The sequence below is a fragment of the Pectinophora gossypiella genome, chromosome 5 (genome assembly GCF_024362695.1).
Source record: "Pectinophora gossypiella chromosome 5, ilPecGoss1.1, whole genome shotgun sequence".
Lineage (NCBI taxonomy): Eukaryota > Metazoa > Arthropoda > Insecta > Lepidoptera > Gelechiidae > Pectinophora > Pectinophora gossypiella.
This window is the reverse complement of record NC_065408.1, coordinates 13,847,604-13,871,686: the sequence shown is the minus strand read 5'-3', so window position 1 is coordinate 13,871,686 and position 24,083 is coordinate 13,847,604. Positions and strand designations below refer to the sequence as shown.

Below are 24,083 nucleotides of genomic sequence, written 5' to 3'. Positions count from 1 at the left end.
ACAACCGTCTAAAAATTTTACATTGGCTAATAACGCGCCAGAATTATGTTGACAGCACACGTCAAACGGTTTGCATACCAGCAAGATACCATTTTGATTCGTCCGTGTTATTCATTCATTTACTCATTCTTCCTAAAATTAAGAGCTGTCAATCATCCGTCCCTATCCTTTTCGGCGGATAAGAAAACGACAGGTATAACTTAAGTAAAATTAGGAGGTGTCTGCAGGAATCGGGGCCATGTCAAAATATTTAAGCATGAATTGCTTCGATGTGGTCTTTTTAACCCTCCAGGTATGTAAGTAGTGTGATAATACTACTGCTCTCAGGTGGGGAGGTGCTCGTCGTAATTAAACAATTCAGCAATTCTCTTGAATAATATTATATTTTTATAAACAATGTTAACTCTCCAATTCTTCATAACAGATTACCGCAACCGAACAAAATTCCACGTCACCGCCTTTTAAAAAGGCGGGAAAACGTTCCCGTTCGAAAAAGAAGAAATCAAAATAAAAACAAATGAAATAATATGCCAGTTCCAAATTAAAAATAATAAAGTTGTGACACAGATTCACGACTTTATTCCTTCTGTTATTAAGTTATATAATCTAATAATAATTAAATAATAAAATAAACATTACGAACCCTAACAGTAGTTATTAAAATAAAAGATCTCTGAACCGGTATGCGTGTATGAGACGATTGATGAATGTTGAGGAAGCAAAAGAAGTGTTAGGGTCGAAGCAAATGGAATTCCATAGTCTCTGCTTACCCCGGTGGGAAATAGACGTGAGTTTATGTATGTATGTATGTAATTCCTTGCTAGGTACTTCACAAAACAATACTATAATCCCCAACCAATAATGTAACCTAGCCATACCGAAATTCTTTCACCAATTCTCTCCAACCGTAAATGTATCATTTACAAGCGGTATCTCCATTTGGACCCCAATAACTTGGCTCTGGATAGAAGCAGTGAGGTCGCTGACACGGCCCGGGATTCAAACCCGCACTACAACGTCATACTCACGAGTCTGTAATATTGCTTTTTTAGATACTATGCTTCGATGTGGCCATTTTAACCCCCCTTATGATGAACGATAAGTATGGATAATAGACTTTATCAAACTCACCATAACAGTAATGCCTAGTACAATAACCAATTTGGAAGTACTCAACATGTTTCTTATTAGATATTCAACGAGTGACAGATACGACAAAATGAAAAATCCGCATGAGTTTTATAGAAAATGTAGTTCACGCTAATTTAACGCTTAATTTTAGTTGAAAGAGTGCTTTGTTCGCATAATATATGGTAACTTATTTGATATTGATGACGAGTTTGTTTTGAATAGACTAACAAATACATTTAGTTAGTATTATATACTCGTAAGTAAGTACATATATATTATATATTATAGTGTTGTTTGTACGAAATTTAAATATGTACTTAATGATATTTACTTACATTTATTTATAAAAATACAGCATAAGTAGGACTATTGTTGAAACAGATGGTTTATGTAGGGAAACCATGCTACGGACAGAATAAAGAATAAATGTCTGCATATAGAACGGTCTCTTCTTATCGTGTCAATGGCAAACTAAATAGTATCGGCCCAAAACTTGGCAACAAGTATGGCGCTATCCGCAGCGCTCATCAGATCCTCCTGCGTGCAGGTTCGGGCACGCAGGACACGATGCAAGATGTTCCATCGTTTGGGGAACAGTGCCGCACTTGCACTTTAAGTCCGAGCCATCCGAGAAACCCCACCTGAACAAATTGTCCTTACTTCGACCCACCTGAGTCCGAAGTCTATTTAGAGACTTCCAGGTAAGCCAAGGCAAATCAAGACCTGGCACTCTCTCAAAGAAACGGAATAAAGAACGGTAACTCCCCGCTTCGGGCGCTGAGCTAGGGTCATCATTTGTACCCAAAAACAAAGATAAAAGATGCATAGCTAAGTCTGTTATCCTTAAAATTAGAAGGTTAAACGAAGAAAAGACTGTACCTACAGCGCCATCTAAATATATAAAAGGAGAAACTGACTGGCTGACATATCAATGCACAGCCTAAACAGCTAAACGTAGGCACTTGAAATTTAGATGGGACGTAGCTTAGATACCGTACAGGTACACTAAGAAAGGAATTCCCGAAATTCCCACGGGAACGGGAATTAGGGGGAAAATCTTTCCACGCGGACGAAGTCGCGGGCAAAAGCTAGTCTACTTATATTATTTTTGAGGAACGTAGCATGGAAAGTCTCTCATTGGGGTAGTAGAAGTGGTAGTAGGTAGGTACATCCATCGCAAGATGAACAAAGTACCTACACGCTTCACCAAGTTTTCTATTAGACCAAATACAATAAAAACAACAAATGCGTCAATTTGTATATTAAGTACGTAATATAAACATAGTGTCGTTAAATCTGGCATCGTCTGTTACTACGGCAAACACATTATGATTTACCTGAAAATATACATAATAAAAATTAATATTTGTTTTTGACGTGACTATAGATGTAAAACAACAGGTTTTAAACAAAATGTTGCTTAAACCCCAAACAAATCGTTTTAAACTGTTGAAAACTCGCCTACAACTATAAAAGAACTGTGTTTTAAACTTCATCGTGGGTAATTTTTGGTCACCTGACGTAATGTTTCGTTTTAATTAGTTTATATAAGTAATATAAAAAAAAGAAAGAAAGAAAGTATTTATTATTAGAGGACGCCACAGTAACAATACAAACACAGTAGGGGAAAAAAAATATTAAGTACACAAAATCACAATTATTAACAAAAACGTAAAAGAAACAGAAAAATAATAATAAAATACAAAATATTGGTCGTAACAGTCATGTGGCGGACGTCCAATATCAATAGATAGTACCCACGACGGGCCAACTACAACACGACGAGCCAAAACACGCTAAGTATATTATTATCAATAACAGTACACATTCAAAAATTCTTTACCCAGTTTAGATACTCTGTTATATCCCTACCTCGGTAAAATCAAAAAAATGTAGTTATAATTAAGAAAAACATAGTCATTAACAGCAGCCATTCTAAACCTCCCTCAAAATTTTCGTTACGATGATGTCACTAACACCCTGTATAAAACACAACATAGACTAACAATACTGACACAGAAGAGACAACTCGTGGTAATCCACATCAGCGGCAGCCGTCCTCAGTTTTATTACTTACCAAGCAACTTCTTCTTCTCTGAAACAAGAAAGATTGTTATTAAAAGAAATGCAGATGTTGAATGTGACTGTATGGTTTGATGATGTTTTTTCTTGTGATTTACTTACTTACTGTAAATTTGCTGTAAGTAAATGGCATTAACTATTTAGCCGGTCAATGGGGAGCGCTAAGGGCTCTCACCCGGTATAAATTTTAAGAAACAGGCCTGAGGTGCCCAGTTGGTTATATTTTATTATTAAGTATGCACGTAACAGTGCTACCGGGCACGTTAAGCCGTTGGTCTCGGCTATTAGCCGTAAAAACACCTCCACCAACCCGCATTGGAGCCCTCCTACCACTACACTTATTATAACTCAAGTGGGACTCTCTAATACGATTCCGTGCTTCGGAAGGCACGTTAAGCCGTTGGTCACGGGCTACTAGCCCAAACACCTCTACTAACCCGCAGTAGAGCAGCGTGGTGTATGCTCCATACCCCCTCCGGTTGATTGAGGGGAGGCCTGTGCCCAGCAGCGGGACGTATATAGGCTATTTATGTTATGTGCATACATACATACATACATAAACTCACGCCTATTTCCCACCGGGGTAAGCAGAGACTATAGAATTCCATTTGCTTCGATCCTGACACACTTCTCTTGCTTATGTGCATACCTACAAGAAATTAAGGGCCCAGTCTCCGGGTGCAGAATTCAGAATTTGAATATTTTCACCCCTCTCAGGGAGCACCCCCGCTGACGTCACTATAACTGAAGTTGCTCTACTTTACTGTTGCAAACATTCGGTAAAGAAAGCTCGCGAAATAGGGTCTGGAATTTAATGTACAATTTTCCGGAGACTGCAGCCTCAAAGAGCCGGTAACTGCATTTATGACTTCACAATTTTCATTATAGGTTTTGACTTAGACAAATGGATCTTTCTTATTACAAAATTAATATTTATACGTGATTGAATAGCTTTTAATACTGACTATCGAGTAGTTTCTTAATCTTTTCTTTCTTGCTATCTTTCCCGTGGTGTTTGTGGTCGTGCTTCTTGTGTGGTTTTTCCTTATGCTGGTCTCCGCCGCCGCAGGGTTTGGGTTCAGGCGCTGGTGCTGGTGATGCATTTACTGTAATTACGAAATATTAACTTAAGTCACATAAACTTAAATATAATAACATTAATTAATATTTTAAGTAAAATGAACACTAATCACTTATTAACTTATCTTGAGATACTTAATGCAATTTGTAACCTCCAAATCTTTATACTTAGTGAAAACAATGTAAGCCTTTCGGCGTCACATTCTGATATGATTTTCTTCAACTTCACCTTGATTTCTTTCAATTAATTTCAATCAAACTAGTGTGTATATTGTGAAGTTTATTAACCGAATATGATTTTTTAAAAGGACGCTTAAGTAGGTATTTGATTTTCACTATAAGGTGACGTATATGAGTAGGTAGTTGGCTGTCGACCATTCACCACCTATCATATTATTTTTCACAGGGAATTCGTTTAAAAAAAGTGGCTGCAAGATGTCTTCTGATCATTTATGGCTCTGCTTGCCCTATTGAGGATTACCGACGCAAATTTATGTAAGTACTTAACTCATAATAAGTCATTTGTACTTACTGTTATAACATTTTTACTTAATGTTATTTTTACCTTCATTATCTGCTACTAACGCCAGTACCTTTAAAAAAACAAATTAATAAAGATCATACTAAGCCATGTAAAAGACATCAACGAGTTTACTTATTTTCTTTATGCATTGTCATAGAATAAGGAATAATACTACGTATAGAACGGTAACTCCGTCCCGCACCCGATCGTATCGGGCGCCGACCTCACCCCCTCTGGGTCTTACTTTAGTCTTAAATGGCCGTAAGCCGGTAAGGAGTAAGGGAAATCGTCTATCTCGCTCGCACTTACGCGTTAGGCGGTAAGAATGGGTGTCCGGGGTGTGGCTACGTCAGAAATAATAAAAAATACATCATATATTTCAAATCAAAGATTTTGTTCTTCAATCGTTTGCGCTGTGAGGTGAATTACCAACCTCATCAACCCTGGTGTCAGGGTTATTATTGAGCCACTAAAGGCCCCTGACATGGCTCATGTAACGATTACTCACATACATCAGTAAGTAGTAACCGGGACCCCCGACTTAACGTGCCTTCCGAAGCACAGATCATCTTACTTTCAGACAATCAGGTGATCAGCCTGTAATGTCCTAACCAAACTAGGGATCAGAAAGTGATTTTTGTGATATATCCGCACCGGGCTTCGAACCCGGGGCCTCCGGAATGTGAGCTCACCTCTCAACCACTGGACTACAGAGGCCGTTAAAGATTTTGTTAACTCACCAGAATAGCAACGCCCAGTACAATAATTATTTTCGAAGTGTTCAACATTTTTGCTCTTAACGACGTAAACAGCACTTAGGCACAACAAAGATTAAGGATGGTTTGATGTTTTGAACAATTATATAGTATCTCTCGGATACGCTTTTAACCAAATGTAGATTAAAATTGTTTTCTTCGAACATCGCGACTTGTTTGTTATTGACCTGTCCACTTAGTCAAGAAAATACAAAATGAAATGTTACACGTAAGTGGCGTAACAAATGTTCTTAAATAGATATTGAAATGTTTTATGAAAACAGAATTGTTGTTAAAAATATATTTCTTTTCGATAAATATTCTTACAAATAGGAGTCTCGCCGGTCGATGTACCAAAGTATACAGGTGATTTTTCTCGTGTTTGTGCAATAGTTTTTATATTGTACTTAAGTATAAATTATGCTCATGATTCTGAAAGTGGAATTTTTAGTACACTTATAACTCAAGTGGGACTCTCTAAAGGTGATTCCGTGCTTCGGGAGGCACGCTAAGCCGTTGGTCACGGGCTACTAGCCCAAACACCTCCACTAACCCGCAGTGGAGCAGCGTGGTGTATGCTCCATACCCACTCCGGTTGATTGAGGGGAGGCTGTGCTCAGCAGTGGGACGTATGTAGGCTGTTTATGTTATGTATGGGACTCTATTGTTTCTTGCAACAGGACTTGCAAAACCAAATTTGGTTTTGCTAGTCACGCCCGCGCCCATGCAAGAGCCCAGGCTAACACTAGCTAAGGGTGTCGCCGTCGACGAATACGTCTGGACATCATCATTATCTCAATAAGCTGAGTCCAATTTGAGCTGAATCTTCATGAAGACATTCACTAGGTAGATACAAGTAGATACTAGTCGCGTATAAGTCCTAAAGCCAATAGTATAACCACACTTTCTATTTGTATTTTTAAATAAAAGCGTAGAACTAAACGTAACTAAATAGCTCATCTGTAAGACCTATGTGAATATAATGAGTTTGTATACTGGGTGTTAGTGACATCGTAACGAATACTGAGGGGGTTGATTCAGACCATGATTCTGAGTTAAAATCAAGTGGAATTTTCCGTCGCAAAATTCATTTTTTTTTTAGTTTTTTTTAAATATTTTCAATTCTATACTTTTGCGACTCAGTATTCGTTACGATGACACACCCCGTACAAGTACATACGGTAGCCATATAAGTAGGTATGGGTGTTAGTGACACCGTAACGAATACTGAGGGGGATGGTTCAGACCATGATTCTGAGTTGATATCAAGTGGAATGTCGTGTCAAAAAATTCATGAAAATTTTTCTTTTCTTTTTAATTATTTTCCAATCCATACTTTTGCGACGGAAATTTCTACTTGATATCAACTCAGAATCATGGCCTGCACCACCCCTCAAAGTTTTCGTTACGATGTCACTAACACCCTGTATGTATAAGCTAATTTGTGTTAGAGAATGTAGCTAATTGTTGTGTATTGTGCTAGACGCATTTATTGTGTGGCAGTATAAGGTTTCTATAGAAGGAATTAAAATGCAAAACTCAATTTATAATCATTTTAATCAGACTCATTTCACAACATAAATGGGAAATAAATCGCTCCACATTCATTGTACAGTACCGGCGGTCCTTACAAAAATTTAGGCTAGACTACACCGGCCGATAATGTACAATAAAGTCCGCGACACACGGTGCCGCCTAATATATTAATTTAACAGATACAATACATACATACATCACTCATGGAACTTGACTTTATGTACATACTAAAATCAGACGTAAATATTTCGTGTTCGCGGTGACGTTATTGCGTGCATTGATTAAATTGGCTCTCGACGTGTTCTTGAGATACAATTATAAACTTTGACAGTCTCCGTTACAAGTAACTAGGCACAGCCGACTTGGAGTGTCAATGATAGTTGGAGAACACGCATGTTAACACGCTGTGACGTCACCGCCCACGCCCCCAGACGCCGCAGATAATACGGGTGACCACACAGTGCTGCATAAATAAGACCCCGCTCACTCACTGTACCCGGCGGTACACATTGTCCACACACTTCACACAACACTTTACAACTCGTCGTGATCCTCCTGTGGACAATAACAAATATATTATTAGCGAGGTTATCTTTTTACTATAATACGCTTAGAATGTACAACCTGGCAAAAAAGAATAAGTGCTAAAGCTTTACGTCAAGCAGTTGGTCCCGGTTACTATATTCAAGTATGATGTAGTGCGTTACCCACACCTCACCGAGCTTTCTTTTATATTAATGTGATAGGTGGTGAGCCGTATCGCCGTTGTAATTGTCAAGATAACTCTGTACCGTCGGTGAAAAGTAATACAAGTCCAAAATTCAAGTTTTGAGAAAATCGAGTTTAAAGTTAAAAATATTCTAGCTCGCGACTTATAAGGAATAATGGAACAGAAGTTAGATGTGTCGATAGGTGATGATGGAAGGTTTCTTTTCTAATATTTAGTTATATTTAGAACCTAAACAGAAATGGTAGAGGATCAAAATAAATTACATGTATCAGTTGACACCAACTTTTATATTGTGTAAATTGATACAAGTCTACTTATACCTTTTTACACACATAACTATAAAAAAGTCATCGTTGATATATCATATTTCAATTATTAATTTTACAGTCTTATTCTACAAAAAACAAAATGTCTTGGAAGAAAGTTTATTTCATAATGTTGTAGAAAGGCAAAATTCTATTTATTTTCTTTAAAAAGTAAAGAAACGTAACTTATATCAATTGACACAAACGATAAACTATAACGAATTTGTGTCAAGTGGTTTAACATGACTTATTTTTTCGGTTTTATTGTGTATAATGATACATGTTTTTGCGAATTTCTAATAATAAATACATATAAAGATGGTACACGTATATATAGTGTAAGGTGACGATAATAAGATATTTTTGTTATGATTTTACTCTCAAAACTCATAAATAACCGGTCAAAACCACCACTGCTGCCCACTACAAACACATTTTGTCCACTACACTACGCCCCTAATCAAAACCTCTTTTGGTTCATTTTTGCAGTCAAAATCTTACAAATTCAATTATGATAATATTTCCACCTCTAACAAATGAAGGTAAGAGGAATCATATTAAGACTAGTCATTAGGAATGTTTCGGGCTAGCCTGGCAGTATGGCCTGGAGATAAAGGTGATGTACCTACGTACTTTTAAACCAAAATCACACAAACCGGTAAGTGTTACTTCTTTCTTGCTGAAACTATTTAAAAGATCACAACTCATTCCACAATCAAAATCCCCTAAAGTAAAGTAAAATTCGATATTTCGAATTATCAAAATTCCCGGTCTAATGGTAGCCCGCAACATTGACAGAACGATAAACGGAGTCGAATCAATGTTGATGATGAGAATAGGTAGTGAAAATGAAGATCATTGGTTCACCTCCAAACCTATAGGTTACACAGGGCTATCCTCAGACCATGACCATGACCACCATGGACCATGGTCTGTTATGGTTAAGCTAAATGAGCTCGTTTCCGCAAAACTCTACACGTAAGCACACGTGGGGGACTTTCCGCGTATCCTCGCGTATGGACCACTATTGTGAAGTGGGCAAACTTCCCACTATATCATCATCATCCTCCTGCCCTTATCTCACTCTAGGTGGGGTCGGCACAACATGTATGGGCAAATGTCCCATCTTCTTCTTCTTCTATCGTGTGGATTGTGAGGTGAATTACCAACCCCATCAACCCTGGTGTCAGGGTTATAACTGAGCCGCCATAGGCCCCTGACTTGACTCAATGAATACTCGAATGTCCCATATGTAATGTTATTTTAATGGGCTCAGTTTTCCGCATAAACACAAGTGGTCCATTATGCGTGCTTTTATTGACTATGTAAGCCAACTAACTCCTTTCAGAAGCTCAAATACCTCCTGGGATTTTTACAAACTTTGTGACCTGGTTTAATTAAGGGGTTGTGCCCGTAGTGTTGCCAATTATTTATTCTAATCTAATCTATCCTACAAGATCCCACTGCTGGGCAAAGGCCTCCCCTTCCTCTTTCCATTTTTCACAGTCCTGTGCGTAATTCTCTCTTATGTAATCAAAATACAGAAAACAAATATTACTTGTGGTGCTCAAGAGTTCAGAGCAGTTATTCCCTTTATAAAAATGAAGAAGCTCGACAAATTTACACCATTCAACGTGTTTGAGAAACTGGCAATCTTCTCTTGAGAAGATGTGGCAAATCCCGATGCTGCCGATGCCGAGCTGTCATCTACGGCTGTGTAGGTTCAAAAATACCACTACCGGCGCTTGCATAAAAGATCTAACCAGCGTGTATTGAATGGCTTGCATATTAATTGGAGCTCGATAATATTTGGAGCCATTATTTCACGTCTACAACCTCCTTAGCAATGAAGGCAGCGTTCAATCTGCCACCGCTTAACCTGCATGTAATCAAGAAAACTATGTAAAACAGCTATGCTTCGAGCTAAGGGAAGGAGACTAACGACAGTTATGACAAATCTCAAATACCTCTTGACTAACCCTGCCATGGTGATAACGACGCCATGATCAGGACCCACAACTTATTGAGGTACTGTAATTAAGTACTACAAGGTGGTTATAGCAGAAAGAGAAAAAACACGGTTTGGTCTGAAGTACTAACTTAACCTATACCCATTCGCAATGCGGATCAGATATGGTTTGCTGTGGTTCTAGACAAAATGTCTTCCCATAGACAGGTTTATGCGGAGGTCACCCTAGGATACACACTGGTGGCGCATGGAATCGAACTTGTATGTATCATTATACACGACACGTTATTGATATCTAAGATCGTATTTTCTGAAATATTTTGATATATATTAATTTATATTACTTTTCACGAAAAAATAAATTTGGTGTTTGATGTTACAACTAAAATTATATCATTAAACACGGACTGTGAGAATTCAAGGATTGCGTGTATTTTAATATATGTTGAGTTGCATTTACTTACACCAAAATATTTAGTGAAAATCTTCATTTCACTTTAATGCAAGTTAAGATGAATTATGTTACACGTGTTATAACAGCATGAATCCTTCACAAACAGTACTTATATCACTAGACACAAAAATTATCTCCGTATTTATAATAGCTACAGTTACGAGAATTAGACAGAAAGAAAGAGAATTTTTTGAACATGAAGTGTGTGCTAATAACTCAAAAGTGATACAACTCGAGTTGTATTACTTTTCACCGACGGTACAGAACTGTGTTAGTAAAAACTGTACTTAAGATAAATTAATGTCTTTTTTTTAACAAATGGCTTCATAATTCAACTCAAGTAATGGAATCTTTTATCAGTCGGGAAAAATGCTACACAATCATTCTTATTTGCCAAACTGTACAAATATCACAAATATTCAACATCGATGAAATTATACGTACGTCCTTATCAACGGATGGCTGCAATTAAAACGAATAATTGCTTAATTACGAATTACTTCATCAAGATAAGGAAAATAGTGTGAAGGAAAAGTATAGAACTTAAAATAAGTGCATGATTGCATCTTTGCGTAGTCAATTAAGCCACTACGTGCTGATGACGTACGGTCACGAGCATTAATATGTATACACTTTGGTACCATGTCACATTAACTTTTTTGACAAATTGAACTGTAAGTCTCACTAAATGTCAAATATGTTAGTGCGACAGAGTCCTAAAGTGGGTACATTATATTGCTCATGACTGTTCTTCCGAGGGGTTGGTACAGATATATTTGTCTCTTTCGCACTAACGGTATATAGCTTAGTACGAATGAGACAAGAGAGATCACTCTAATCATGTTAGTTTTAAGAGGTAGACATTTCTTAAAAGAGGTATACACAGCGGCCTCCGTGGTCCAGTGGTTTGAACGTTGGGACCCAAAATCCGGAGACCCCGGGTTCGAATCCCAGTGGGGTCATATAACGAAAATAGATGGTAATTCATCTCACAACCCACACGATAAGAAGAAGATACCTCTTCTCTCTACATAACATACGACATGTACTATCTCTCCCCTCTGGGCACAGGCCTCCCCTCAAACGGAGGGGGTATGGAGCATACTCCACCATGCAATACTACTCCAACAACATTGTTATATTATTAGGCACATTAAGCCCATGATCCCGACTACTCACTGAAGTAAGCACGTAGTCGTTACATCAGCCACGTCAGGGGTGTTTGACGGCTCCATAACAACCCTGACACCAGACAACCTTACAACCTTAAATATAAGACGCAAAATCATGTCAACGTACCGGTGGCGGCAGGTCTCCCGCCTCGTCATCCAGATCTTCATCATCCTCCTCATCGTCAGCCTTCTCCTTGTCCTTCTCCCGCTCCAACTCGTCCTGATCGTGCTTCATCTTCTTCTCTCCCTCTAGACGCTTCTTGATGGCCTCAGCGCGTTCCTTGGCTAATTCCACGTCGTCGGTGAAGAGGACGTTGTCGAAGATCGTGCCCGATTTCACCTGGAAGAGATAAAGTTTAATTTTATGACGTTTTCGTCTAAAATTGTACCACTGCGCCCATGTTAGATGCCTGGACAATGGAGGGAAGCCTTTGGAAAAAGGGCTGCAGTGAGATTGTCCAATAATATGAATAAAATGAATTATTACATATTCACCAGTTCCAGCTCTAAACCACTGAATGTTTCAATTCATGTTTGGATCATTTATTTATTTATAAAAAAGGTACACCAACAGCTTATATAATAAAATAAAAGTTACATCAGGAAAAAAGAATCATCAAAAAATCATATCTCAGTATATCACTTGGTTTCGGCTTGGTTTGATTCAGAAAGCTGGGTGACGTGTGGATACTTAGTTCCTCTTGGGATGTACCTCTGACTACCCCAATTGGAATATGGTCGTGAGCTTTCCAGAATTTGTGACGGCTTTAATAGGCTCGCCCTCTTATTACATGATTACATGGCACTTTAGTATAGCTTAGCTATAATATTGGGGAGTGTCCTTTCTATACAGTAAATAGCACAGTATTGTGTAAATTGTTTATAAGTATATCGTATTGTTGTTCAATAAAATTGATCATTTATAACTATAATGGTGCTAATTCCTGTAAATACCATCTAATTTTATTTTAAGTTATATCTGTCATTTTCTTATCCGCCGAAAAGGAAAGGGACGGGTAATCGACAAGCATAAAATTTATGGATCACACGTCAATTTTAAACACAAATCTAAACCAAGCGTCTAAAAATTTTACATCAGTCAATAACCCGACACAGTTAAGTAGACAGCACGTCAAACGAATTGCATACCAGCGACGTACCTTTTTGATTCGCCCGGGTTATTCATTCATTTACTCATTCTTCCTAAAATTAAGAGCTGTGAATCATCCGTCTCTTTCCTTTTCGACGGAAACGGAAAAGGAAAGACCGGGACTTCTCGGAGTCAAGGAATTGGCCTTTGATAGACTGGAATGGAAAATGCTACACCGACAAGAGCGTGGCTCTTAAATTGATGATGATGATGCACTAACGATCAATGTTTAGAACGGTAGGACAACGGGTAAAAGGTATACCCGTGGACCCACCAGGTGGACATGTTGGTGGTACCACGGGCAAAAGGGGAATATTATGTTAATAGAATCCAGCCGCCGGGACCCACGGCTGCATTAGCAGTCGTTAATAACCATCAATCCGCACTGGGCCCGCGTGGTGGCTTAAGGCCCGATCTCCCTCCCTATCCATCCATAGGGAAGGCCCGTGCCCCAGCAGTGGGGACGTTAATGGGCTGATGATGATGATGTTAATAGAATAAATAAATAAATATGTATTCTATACCATAGTATTGTTGCTAATTCTATAACTCTTACCTGCCACAAGTCCAGGCCAACGGCGCAGATCTCATCACGCTTGTATAGGTTGGCGTCGGCGGTGTACTCAGGGTTGTCGATCTCAGGGTGCACCCACTGGCCCTTGTACGCAGGGTTGTCGATCTGTGGGGGATGAACGATTTGTTAATATAGGGGGATATAGCAATATTGAAACAAAATACAGAATACCCTTTATTTCAAGACCTCCAGCACTACCTTATGATCCTTATAATCATTGTCATTGTCTTGTGTGCGGCGTCTATTAGCGAGCGAAATCAAAGATGACCAACTCAGTATTAACGTATAATAAAGAATAAAAGATCTCAAAATTATAATCATGTAAAAAAACCTAACTTACACCCCCGTTGCTATGCGCCATATAATCAACAATACCTAGGCAACGGGGTTGCCAACAGCGTCCTTTTATAATAAACAATTTCTATTCTATTTTTTTTAATATTGAATCGGGGCACGAGTTAAATTTATGTACCAAAACGCTAAACAGGTTGTAATGTACATTCTTTCGAAAATCACAAAATCAGTACCTAAAAAGTATAATAAAGAATCAGAATGACTATAGCATGTGAATGCATGAATAATTATGTACGGCAAGTCTTGTGTCCAATGTTTTCAAAACAAAGCAAATTAATTTTATCCGTGACTCAAAGTGTCGGCGCCCGCGCAGGTATCCCGTCATTGTTGCGCTGTTATACTTTCCTGTCACACCGTTATTATATTACAAAAGATATTGTTATCTTTATCTTCCGAATGTATTGTTTGTTATATATCTCATTCCCTATAAATGTAATTAGTAAATTTGAATTCACGTTTGGATCGTAGATATTTGAGTCCGGTAAATGGCAATAGGCTCGCCTCCTGTTACGTGAGACTTAAACATTACAAGCGAGGAGTCGGGTGTACTTACTATACACCTCTGCCTACCCCTTCGCGGATACAGGCGTGACGCTATCTTATGTAACTTTCATAATAAAACATTGCAATAGGAAAGGAGTGTGTGTGAGATTAGTACAAAGTGGTAATAAAGAGTAGTTTTATTTGAAATCTAAAACATAATAAAGTCAAGTTTTCGGCCTCTGTGGCCCAGTGGTTGAGCGTTGAGCTCACGAACCAGGTTCGAATCCCGGAGGGGACATATCACAAAAATCACTTTGTGATCCCTAGTTTGGTTAGGACATTACAGGCTGATCACCTGATTGTCCGAAAGTAAGTTGATCCGTGCTTCGGAAGTCACGTTAAGGCGTTGGTCCCGGTTACTACTTACTGATGTAAGTATGTAGTCGTTACATATCAGGGGCCTTTAGCGGCTCAGTAATAACCCTAACACCAGGGTTGATGAGGTTGGTATTCCACCTCACAACCCACACGATAAGAAGAGAAGTCAAGTTTTTTTTAGTTCCACATTCCAATAATTTGCTGTTGTACCACGTCAGAGGTCTAGGCGGTTCAATAACTCCACCAAGCCGGTTAGTTCGGTTCGGTCATCGACCTAACTAGTTACGACTCATGTGATAACTATGATAATCATGAAAATAAAATCTCCAAGGAGATCACAGTAAGATCTACTCTGAACCGGCGTGCGTGTATGAAACGATTGATGAATGTGGAGGAAGCAAGAGAAATGTAATGCAACTGTAATCTCAGTCTTACCCCGGTGGGAAATAGGCGTGAGTTTATGTATGTAAAATCTCCAAGAAACAAAAACCTATACCTACTGTTTTATTAACACGGGTCGATACGTGTTATAAAATACCTAATAAAAAAAAACTTTTATTTTTCCTTGATGTAGGTAGCTAGGAGGATACACGCTTTACCTGAAGTACCGACGAATCGACCTATATCCTTTTTGTGATTCAGATATGTATTTTGTTTTGCTATTGTCATGTTTTCTTCCCGTCAGCTGCTTGGTTTGAGTTGTTGAAAGTTATCAAAGGCTTTTCTATCATTTATACGACTCATTATCGGGTCTACCTACGGTTCAATGACACCATTACTCCCAGATTTCTGACTAAGTATTAATTGTAACTGAAAACCAATTTATGTATAAACCGCGTGAGCTTTAAAAGTTACAGAATAGTACAGAAATTGTTTATTATAAAAGGACGTCACACACAAAAACAAGATAATAACATCACATGATAAAAAAATCACAAAACAATTACAAAAAGCATAGAGCATAGAGGATGAAGGTGGTGGTGAACGTCCTGAGATAAAAGGGCCTCACTCAGCACAAGTCGCGGCGTGAACCACGACGCTGATATTATGTGGACCCTGCTGGGTGAGGCACGGGCGTCGTGTTCCATAAATATGCGTTAATATTCGTAATAGATTAAATATTACCAAATTACTTAAATATAATTTAGGCGTATATAAACAAATATTATCACAAAAACGTATACATAAATACTTATTCTTAGTATTATAATAGTTATTAATTTAGTTATAAACAGTAAGTAAATATAGTAAGTACCTAATATAAACAAATACGACTTCCTTAGAACATGCGAGTAGGATATTATCACCAACCTGTTTAGGCGCCCAGACGCCCTTGTACTCAGGGTTGTCGATCATGGGTGGTTCCCACTCGCCGTCCATCTCATCATCCCAGTCCTCAGGCTTGGTGGCGTCCGGGTCGGGGATGTGCTCTGGTTTGTCCCAGTCCTCGGGCTTGGAGTCGTTGGGGTCCGGAATGGTGGGGCGGTCGTCCCAGTCCTCAGGCTTCTTGGCTTCAGGGTCCTGGTGGGTGAAGCATTTTGGTATTGAATTTAAGTGCTGACAAGTATATCTGTCTTCGAACGAATATCGAGAGGTTCTTTTTGATATCTTGTAGCTCTGCTCGCCGCGATAGAGATACACGCGTGATTATAATGTATGTATTACTGACAAGGCATCAACCAATTATGCTATATTGGTATTAAGATGCTTGGGAATGCTAAAAGATGGTAAGTTCAGTTTTATTGTGAGTGCTGCACTTTGATATGGTTGAACGTTGTGCCAAGAAAATGTATTATAAATGCTAGTGTCGTTTGAGATGTTTCTTTATAAAATTCAAAGTCAAAAGTCATTTATAACAAATTTAACTAATGAACATTTTTATTTTTTTTTAACATTACGATTCTATTCGTAAAATGAGGTATCATTCATTATGTCTCTAGCGTTATCCCGTTTTAGCAGGGTCCGGTTTTTTATACAAAAGCGACTGCCTGTCTGACCTTCCAACCCGCGAAGACAAACCCAAAACTTTGTTTGCACTGCCAATGTCTTTCAATATTGCTTTTTTAGATGAATTGCTTCGATGTGGCCTTTAACCCCCCTGGTATCGTAAAGTTCGGTATATCATATTAGCAAAGTCATAATATGTCTGACTACACAGTGACTGTCCTACATTTGGTATGCCTGAAATTAAGTCACAGATAACTCATTAAAGGAGTAAAAGTAGTGACATAACAGCATTCACTTCGCAAACCTGTGGTACCGGTTATATACTGAAACGGCGGGTGCTACAAGTGAAAGGTCCGGATTCCGGTCATACGATGCCAATTGTGACGTAGAACTTTTTACCGCGTCATGTAGTATTAACGGGTTTCATGATATTATCTAACTTGAAATGATATATATCCTTTTATTATATGTATGTAACCAATAAGTCATATAATATAATAATGTAGCATGACATTTTATAAATTGCCATCACACGAATTTGTCGGGAAGTGAACCGTGGCTCAACTAAGCTATCGATAAAGTCCGGAATCTTTCGCTTTCCTTGCTATAAATCACAAATACGTTACAAAAGTTCGTTCAGAAATCTATTCGTCCGGGAATCGAACCTTGGACATGGCGATCAGTGTCTAGCCCTTATGCCGCCGCCACCAGCGGCTGTCGCATACATTCCTGAAATCCATACGATAACTACAATACAAACACTACCTTTCCACGCCTAAACCGCTAGACTAAATTGGATAAAAATTGGCACATAGATCGAAACTAAACGACGCGATTACTTTCTAAGGATGGTGTAGAGTGCGTTCGAGTGAAAGACTTTTCAATTTTGTCCATTATCTGAGGAAGAAAGGGCTCGAGGTGATGCAGCCTGAATGGCCACTGCTTCCTTGCAAGATCTACTGTGACCAAGTCCCTAAATTCAAAAATCCTCCAGATCTATCGGCTGGATAATATACAGCGCCTTTTTGGAAGCTCTTTGACTTCGAAGCGGTCTAGTATATTTAACGACAACAACAAGCTATAACTTACCTTGATCTTCTTAGGCGGCAGGAAGTCCCAGTCGTCTTCAAGGCCACCAGTCTCGATCTGCTCATTGTCGATGAGCACTTCGTACGTGTTGTCTGGCTTCACGATGAGCGTGTAGACGTGGGTGTACACGTCGTCCTTGCAGCGGATGTCCTTCTTGATCAGGTGGTTCTTGCCCTTGTAGCTGAAGATGACATGTACCTGGGGCGGAGACAGATTGATTGAGATTGAAGAGGAAAAACGTAGTGTAGTGTGGATAAGCGACAAAACCACACCGTGGATTTATAATGTTGATTTTTATGAACAAACCCTCGCATACATTGTTTTAAGTTATGAAACCCTCGCATAGACAAGCTAGTGTCAATCCAGGCGAACGTGTGGTGTCTTTTACCCGGAATTAAGTTAATGGATGGAGCCGTTGGTCCCGGTTACTACTTATTGAAAGTTAGTCGTTATATGAACCATTTCAGGGGCCGTTGGCGGCTCAATAGTAACCCTGACACCAGGGTTGATGGGGTTGGTAATCCACCTCACAACCCACACGATAGAAGTTAACGGAAAGCTATTGAGGTTTTGTTGAAGAAAATCACATAAGAATGTGATTTTTCAAAAGGGAGCTTACATTGACCTCGACTCTTATGTATCTAAGTAATTGAAGTGAGTGGATTCTGGATAAAAGTTTAAGGCGTTTCTGGAGAGTGCTTGCTAAACCCGTTAAATTATACTAAACATTAAAAGGAGTATACGCTTTGAATGAAGCAAAGGATTGCTATCAGCAGTTTTGGAAAAGGAGATTTGAAACGCCAGTATTTTATTTATCTCTTATCTCAACAGTTTGAAGAACTGATAAAGACTTTTTTTCTACTTTTCCATTCCCAAGTTTTTAAAGTTTGACTGAAATATAAAACAGTAACAATCTACTAGTAGACATCTATATCTACACTAGTTAAGAGATAAAATCTGTGCTAGGTGGTCAGAATTTTAAGAAAATAAAGTTATTAATTTACTAATAGAAAATTGATAATTTTATATAACAACCTAGGGTATATTTGAATTTTAGAACTTAATAGATTTCTACAGGAAAATCTGCAACTATAAATAGAAGTACCACTCATATTTTCAGTCAAAGGCTGCTAAGCTGTTAACAGGTCACTAAGGGAGATGGGAAACAAAGGTAGGTACCTAGATACCTACTATATTTTTGGAAGTAAATAATAATACAAGAGAGAAAATTTCGATGAGTAATGTAGGGTAATTAATTAGTTGATTATAACAAAAATATAACGTAAAACTGAGGAATACCTATAACAGATACCCTATTATAGCATAGCTTAATTACCTACCTCTTTCATAATCATTTACAGGAACACATTATAATAGGTCAAATCCAACAAGTCAAATCAGTTACTTTTACTAATCATCAAATACGAAATTACCATGGAATTTGTATGAAAAAGCACAGTGACGTCATAGAAAAACTTGATATTATTTCGGACTTAAAATTCATAAATAAGTTAAATGATAAAAGAATATCGTCAGTTTTCAATCTGTCGTTATTTAGTAATCAAAATTTCATAATTAATCTTTGACCTAGGAAACTACCCAATTAGTGTAACTAGGTTCTTAACGCGATCGAGAGGAGTGCAGCGATAATAATAATTAGTATAATTACACTAGATTTAGGCAGAAACGCCGTGAAATCGATTGCAACAGGCATTATGCAACTTCCTATGATACGCTTCACCAATTGTTATTTACTATTTTACCTACGTACCTATACGAATAATTTCAATACGCTATTGTGTCTATTGTTTTTCGTTAACAGTATGTCTTGAACTAAAAAAAACTTAGGTATCTGCAATTAAATTAATAAGAGATACCTACATATATTGTACACATCGGCCTACCCGTTCGGTGATATAGGCGGGACGCTAATAACATAGTTATTTATGAATAAAATAAAAAATGTTGCCATATAATGAAAAAGAACATTAAAAATTAAAAACAGTGATTATACAAGAACAAGTCTAATTGTTGTAAGAACAAAATGGTCACTACTCCACTCCACAGGAATTTAAAAAAATAAAAGTCGATTAATTCATTTGTAATTTCTTGACCTCAAGTCGACCTATTTCTAAACCAGTATTCAAGAATATGTCTGTCTTCTTACGTAGTTATATTGGCAGTTACGTTTGAATCTCAGAAATGCAATAGCCAAGATCATTTCAAAGACATTCCATCATCACAGCAGTAGTTCCAAGAACTCCATTGTTTTCCCAATTGTCAACCAATATTTGTTCAACTGCCATTGATCAAGCAAACAAGTCACAGGTAAAGAATTTATGGCTACTAATAGGTACTTTATTAATTGAACCTATTTTTTTTTATAATATTATAGCTTTTGAGTAAAATGTCGCTTTTGGCCTAGCAGACTGCTAGAAACTGGCCTAGAAAAGGCCACATTGAAACAATTCATTTAAAAAAGCAATATTGCTATTTTTAAATGTGCAAATGTCAAATAGCAATATTTCTTTTAAGATGAATTTCTTCAATATGGCTTTTTTAACCCCCCAGGCGGTAACTGATGATGCAGCCTATGTGGTACCTACAGCCTAACATAGAAAACTCCTGCATCACTAGAATATTAGAGTAGATAGATACAGAAAGGCAGTGAACTATCTACAATGTTACATTTATTATGTGGCACTATTGGACACAAACTTATCAAATTATTATTTTGTTACTAAAATGTTATGGTTATAAGAGTTGAGATATGTACCGTACCTATCTACCAACACATCAGACATGAAGACAAACCTAAGTTCTAATCATTATTAAAGTTAAATAAACAAAGAAAAATGTCTTTTAGTACAGAAACTAATAATCAGCCAAGAAAATTCATTTAAAGAACCAAGCCAGACATGTTTCTTATCTGCGAAAAAGTATCATTACAATACAGTGATAGGTATTCAAGTATTTGAAAATTACTAACTACCTGAAGTAGTTACAGTCATTTCAAAATGTTACCAACCGTGTGCAGTTTAGTCGGCTGAAACTTGAAAATTCAAACATGATAACATTATCAGTCCATAGTGACATTTTATGAGTTACCTAGGTATTTGATTGGGTGACTAGTTTGTCAAACATAAAACAACTTTATGGTAAAGTTATGTCTTTTTCTACAGATGAGTGCTATTCAAATAGAGGAGCTCGGTGGCGCAGCGGTAAACTCGATCTGCGATTGTTGAAGTTAAGCAACTTTCGCAAAGGCCAGTTACAGGATGGGTGACCACAAAAAAAAGTTTTCATTTCGAGCTTCTCCGTGCTTCGGAAGGCACGTTAAGCCGTTGGTCCCGGCTGCATTAGCAGTTGTTAATAACCATCAATTCGCACTGTGATGGTTTAAGGCCCGATCTCTCTATCCATCCATAGGGAAGGCCCGTGCCCCAGCAGTGGGGACGTTAATGGGCTGATGATGATGAGTGCTATTTATCTACATTACTGATTTAGTGTTGCTAGAGAAATGAGCAGTTAGCAGTGCCCTTGTGAGCAAAAGGTCTGCAGTTTGATTCCAAACTGTTTACATAGCCCAGAGAAAGTTTCTCTTGCTCAAGTTCCTTTTGTAAATTATTAAGTAGGTACCTATGCCATTACAATTTAGGTAGGTACAAGTTATTTTTTTTTCAGTTGTAAAGAGTACCTATAATGACCAATGTGATTAATAGGTACCTTGTGAATTACCATCCAATTTCAATTTGATAATGATCTAAAACCAATGTCATGGAAACACGCGATTTTACGGTCCCACTACAAATACACTTTTAATGTATATTGTAGTGTACAGTCGTAATATCATGTACCCACTTTAGAACCCTGTCGCACTATCATATTTGACATTTAATGAGACTTAGTTTAATTTGTCAAAAAACTTAATGTGACATGGTATCAAAGTATACATAGGTATTAGTACCTACTTGTGACTGACCGTACAGGAATAATTTCAATCTTGTTAACATGAAAGCGAATATTTAGGTATGTTTTATCTATTTATTATCATAAAAATTATAACAAAATCGTCTTTCAAACCTTTCTTCCTGTAAATTAAATGCTGAAAACACACAAATTTAAAGAGTAATAATAGATTTCTTACCTTCTTGGTACCAGGACCGCAGATGTCAGGGCCAAACATGATTTCGTAGGGAGACTCTCCGTGCATGTCCTTCTGGTCCAGTTTGCAGTTGAACACCTTCAAGTAGCCGCCTCCACAGTCAATATCCTGCTCGTGCTTGACCGAGAATTGCACCACCATGTTCTTGCCTTCGTTGCTGAAAGGCTTGAACTTCTTGGACAAAGCATAGAACCGTGCGTCCTCAGAAGTCTGCAGACCTGCAAATTACCGGGATATTAGAAATTAGTCACAAGTAGAATGTCAAAGTTCACTCAGAGAAGGGAAGCTACTATGAAATTGTGAAATATCTTATAGGATTTTTATCAATACATTTTTAATTTCACTTTCTAATAAGTATATCAGGTACGTACCTTTATCTTCTTCCGTGTCATGGTAGAACTTTCCAGCAGTCAGCTTGAACTTGCCGAACTCCTTGCCAGGGTGCTCGCTGTATACCCATTCGGATTCCCACGAATCTACAACCAGATACATCCATGTGTAACCCCATATAAACTATAAAATGCACCGGTAACAAATGCATATTCGGCAATCGATAGCACACGCGGCAAGCCGGCGAGTCACCAAGAGTGTAGACAAATTGTAGTTTCTACAGACTAAAACTTACCATCGGGGAACTTTTCCTCAAAGTACACTTCACAATTTATTGAATAAACTGCCAGTAAACTGACAAAAGCTAATGCTAAGGACTTCATTTTTTGATTTTCTGAAATCACCACCCGCGCCGCCAAAGGACTGGACACGAATAAATTCGAGAATTAGCGAACCCACTATTATAAAACGGTTTTATTTCTATCGCATCCGCACTGTATACAGATTGAGTACAAAAGAAAGAGACTCATATAGAATATCGATTCTATTCGGAAGGGCAGAAAAGAGATAGCAACATAATTATAAACGCTTTAGTGTCTCAAGAGCAAAAGAGAAAAAAAACAAAGAGGTTTAGCGTATGACGTAAAATTACGACAGACAGATGGAATGCTACGATTGGTGACAGGTAACCAATAGGGTTTGAACACACTACACGAATTAATGAATCATGTAGCGCGAAATTTTAAATTACTGATTTAAGAACTTACTTATTTCGGTTTATCTTTGATTATTCTTTACATTATGATCGGTTTACTGTTATTTAAAATGAATCAATTATTTATATCGAGTAATCTGCATAATACGTTCTTGAAAACATATATTTTCATTCAGAAATACCAAAAACTCAATTTATGAATTGAATTTTTTCACCAATCACCACTGCACATCACACAAGACAGAGAAGCAGATAGGGAAAGTATATTGCTAGAATGGGACGAAATGTGCCGTTATTACGTGGAGTGTGTACGGCGTATCACGTATTTTATTTAGTTATGAGTTATAAGTACAACAATAGGTACATTTGTGGCATTCCAAAATTTTTAAATTATTTTTCTGAGTTCATTAGAAACAGTTTTTTGTTCTTAATTTAGCAGTAAATTAATTCTTGCTTATTGAGTAGGTGGTACCTACTTATACCTACAACATACGTACCTACTGCCTTAGTAGGTAACGACAGAAGTAATTATCTGCAATTCAATACATAAACTGTCTATATACGTCCCCCTGCTGGGCACAGGCCTCCCCTCAATCAACCGGAGGGTATATGGAGCATACTTCACAACGCTGCTCCACTGCGGGTTGGTGAAGGTGTTTTTACGGATTACGGCTAATAGCCGGGACCAACAGCTTAACGTGCCGTCTGAAGCACGGAATCATCTTACTTTTTCAGACAATCAGGTGGTTCCATCCTGAAAAGTCCTTACGAAACAAAGGACGTCTCACAAAGTGATTTCGATCATGTCCCCATCGGGAATCGAACCCGGACCTCCAGACCGTGAGCCTGACGCTCTAACCACTAGACCACGGAGGCTGTTACTACTGTTGCAATTCAATAGCGATTTGTAATTTTAGATTGTACCTACAGGTACCTATAAAACAAAGGTTAGGTACCTATATAAAGCTTAGCAAATTTTAATAAGATATCCAAAGAACCTACCTAGGTAGGTAATCGCTTACTGTGTTATTAGTTATTATTAAAATAATTCCATAGGTAGGTAGGTACCTACAAACGATAATATTGATATTATTATGATTTGCTATTTTTTTACTAAATTAATTCAATAAACGTTTACGTCATTATTGAATACCTACCTAC

The 24,083-nt window shown here is 37.8% G+C and overlaps 2 protein-coding genes across 5 annotated transcripts in view; both read right to left on the bottom strand.

Moving 5' to 3' along the window:
• The window catches only part of LOC126367129 (probable H/ACA ribonucleoprotein complex subunit 4), a 65,770-nt gene that overhangs the window by 3,844 nt on the left and 37,843 nt on the right, over window positions 1-24,083 (bottom strand). For 3 of the 4 annotated variants that reach the window (XM_050010542.1, XM_050010544.1, XM_050010541.1), the window contains exon 2: window positions 1,132-1,183. In XM_050010542.1, coding sequence (XP_049866499.1) covers window positions 1,132-1,179 — 48 coding nt within the window. In that variant the 5' untranslated portion in view covers window positions 1,180-1,183. Of the gene's footprint in view, window positions 1-1,131; window positions 1,232-24,083 lie in introns of those variants that run through there. The other variant, XM_050010540.1, reaches the window with a different exon arrangement.
• LOC126367064 (calreticulin) lies at window positions 7,111-22,661 on the bottom strand. The gene is made up of 8 exons (XM_050010457.1): window positions 22,503-22,661; window positions 22,249-22,353; window positions 21,860-22,095; window positions 17,713-17,910; window positions 15,988-16,197; window positions 13,444-13,566; window positions 11,865-12,077; window positions 7,111-7,662 (listed from the first exon to the last, which is right to left on the bottom strand). The coding sequence occupies exons 1-8, from the start codon at window positions 22,588-22,590 to the stop codon at window positions 7,642-7,644; spliced, it is 1,194 nt and encodes a 397-aa protein (XP_049866414.1). The 5' UTR covers window positions 22,591-22,661; the 3' UTR covers window positions 7,111-7,641.

Coding starts and splice junctions, on each gene's coding strand:
- LOC126367064 (XM_050010457.1), bottom strand. CDS start 22,590: ATGAAGTCCTTAGCATTAGCTTTTGTCAGTTTACTGGCAGTTTATTCA. Junction 22,096..22,248: donor TGACACGGAAGAAGATAAAG/GTACGTACCTGA, acceptor GGTAATTTGCAG/GTCTGCAGACTTCTGAGGAC. Junction 17,911..21,859: donor GCGGTCCTGGTACCAAGAAG/GTAAGAAATCTA, acceptor TCTCCGCCCCAG/GTACATGTCATCTTCAGCTA.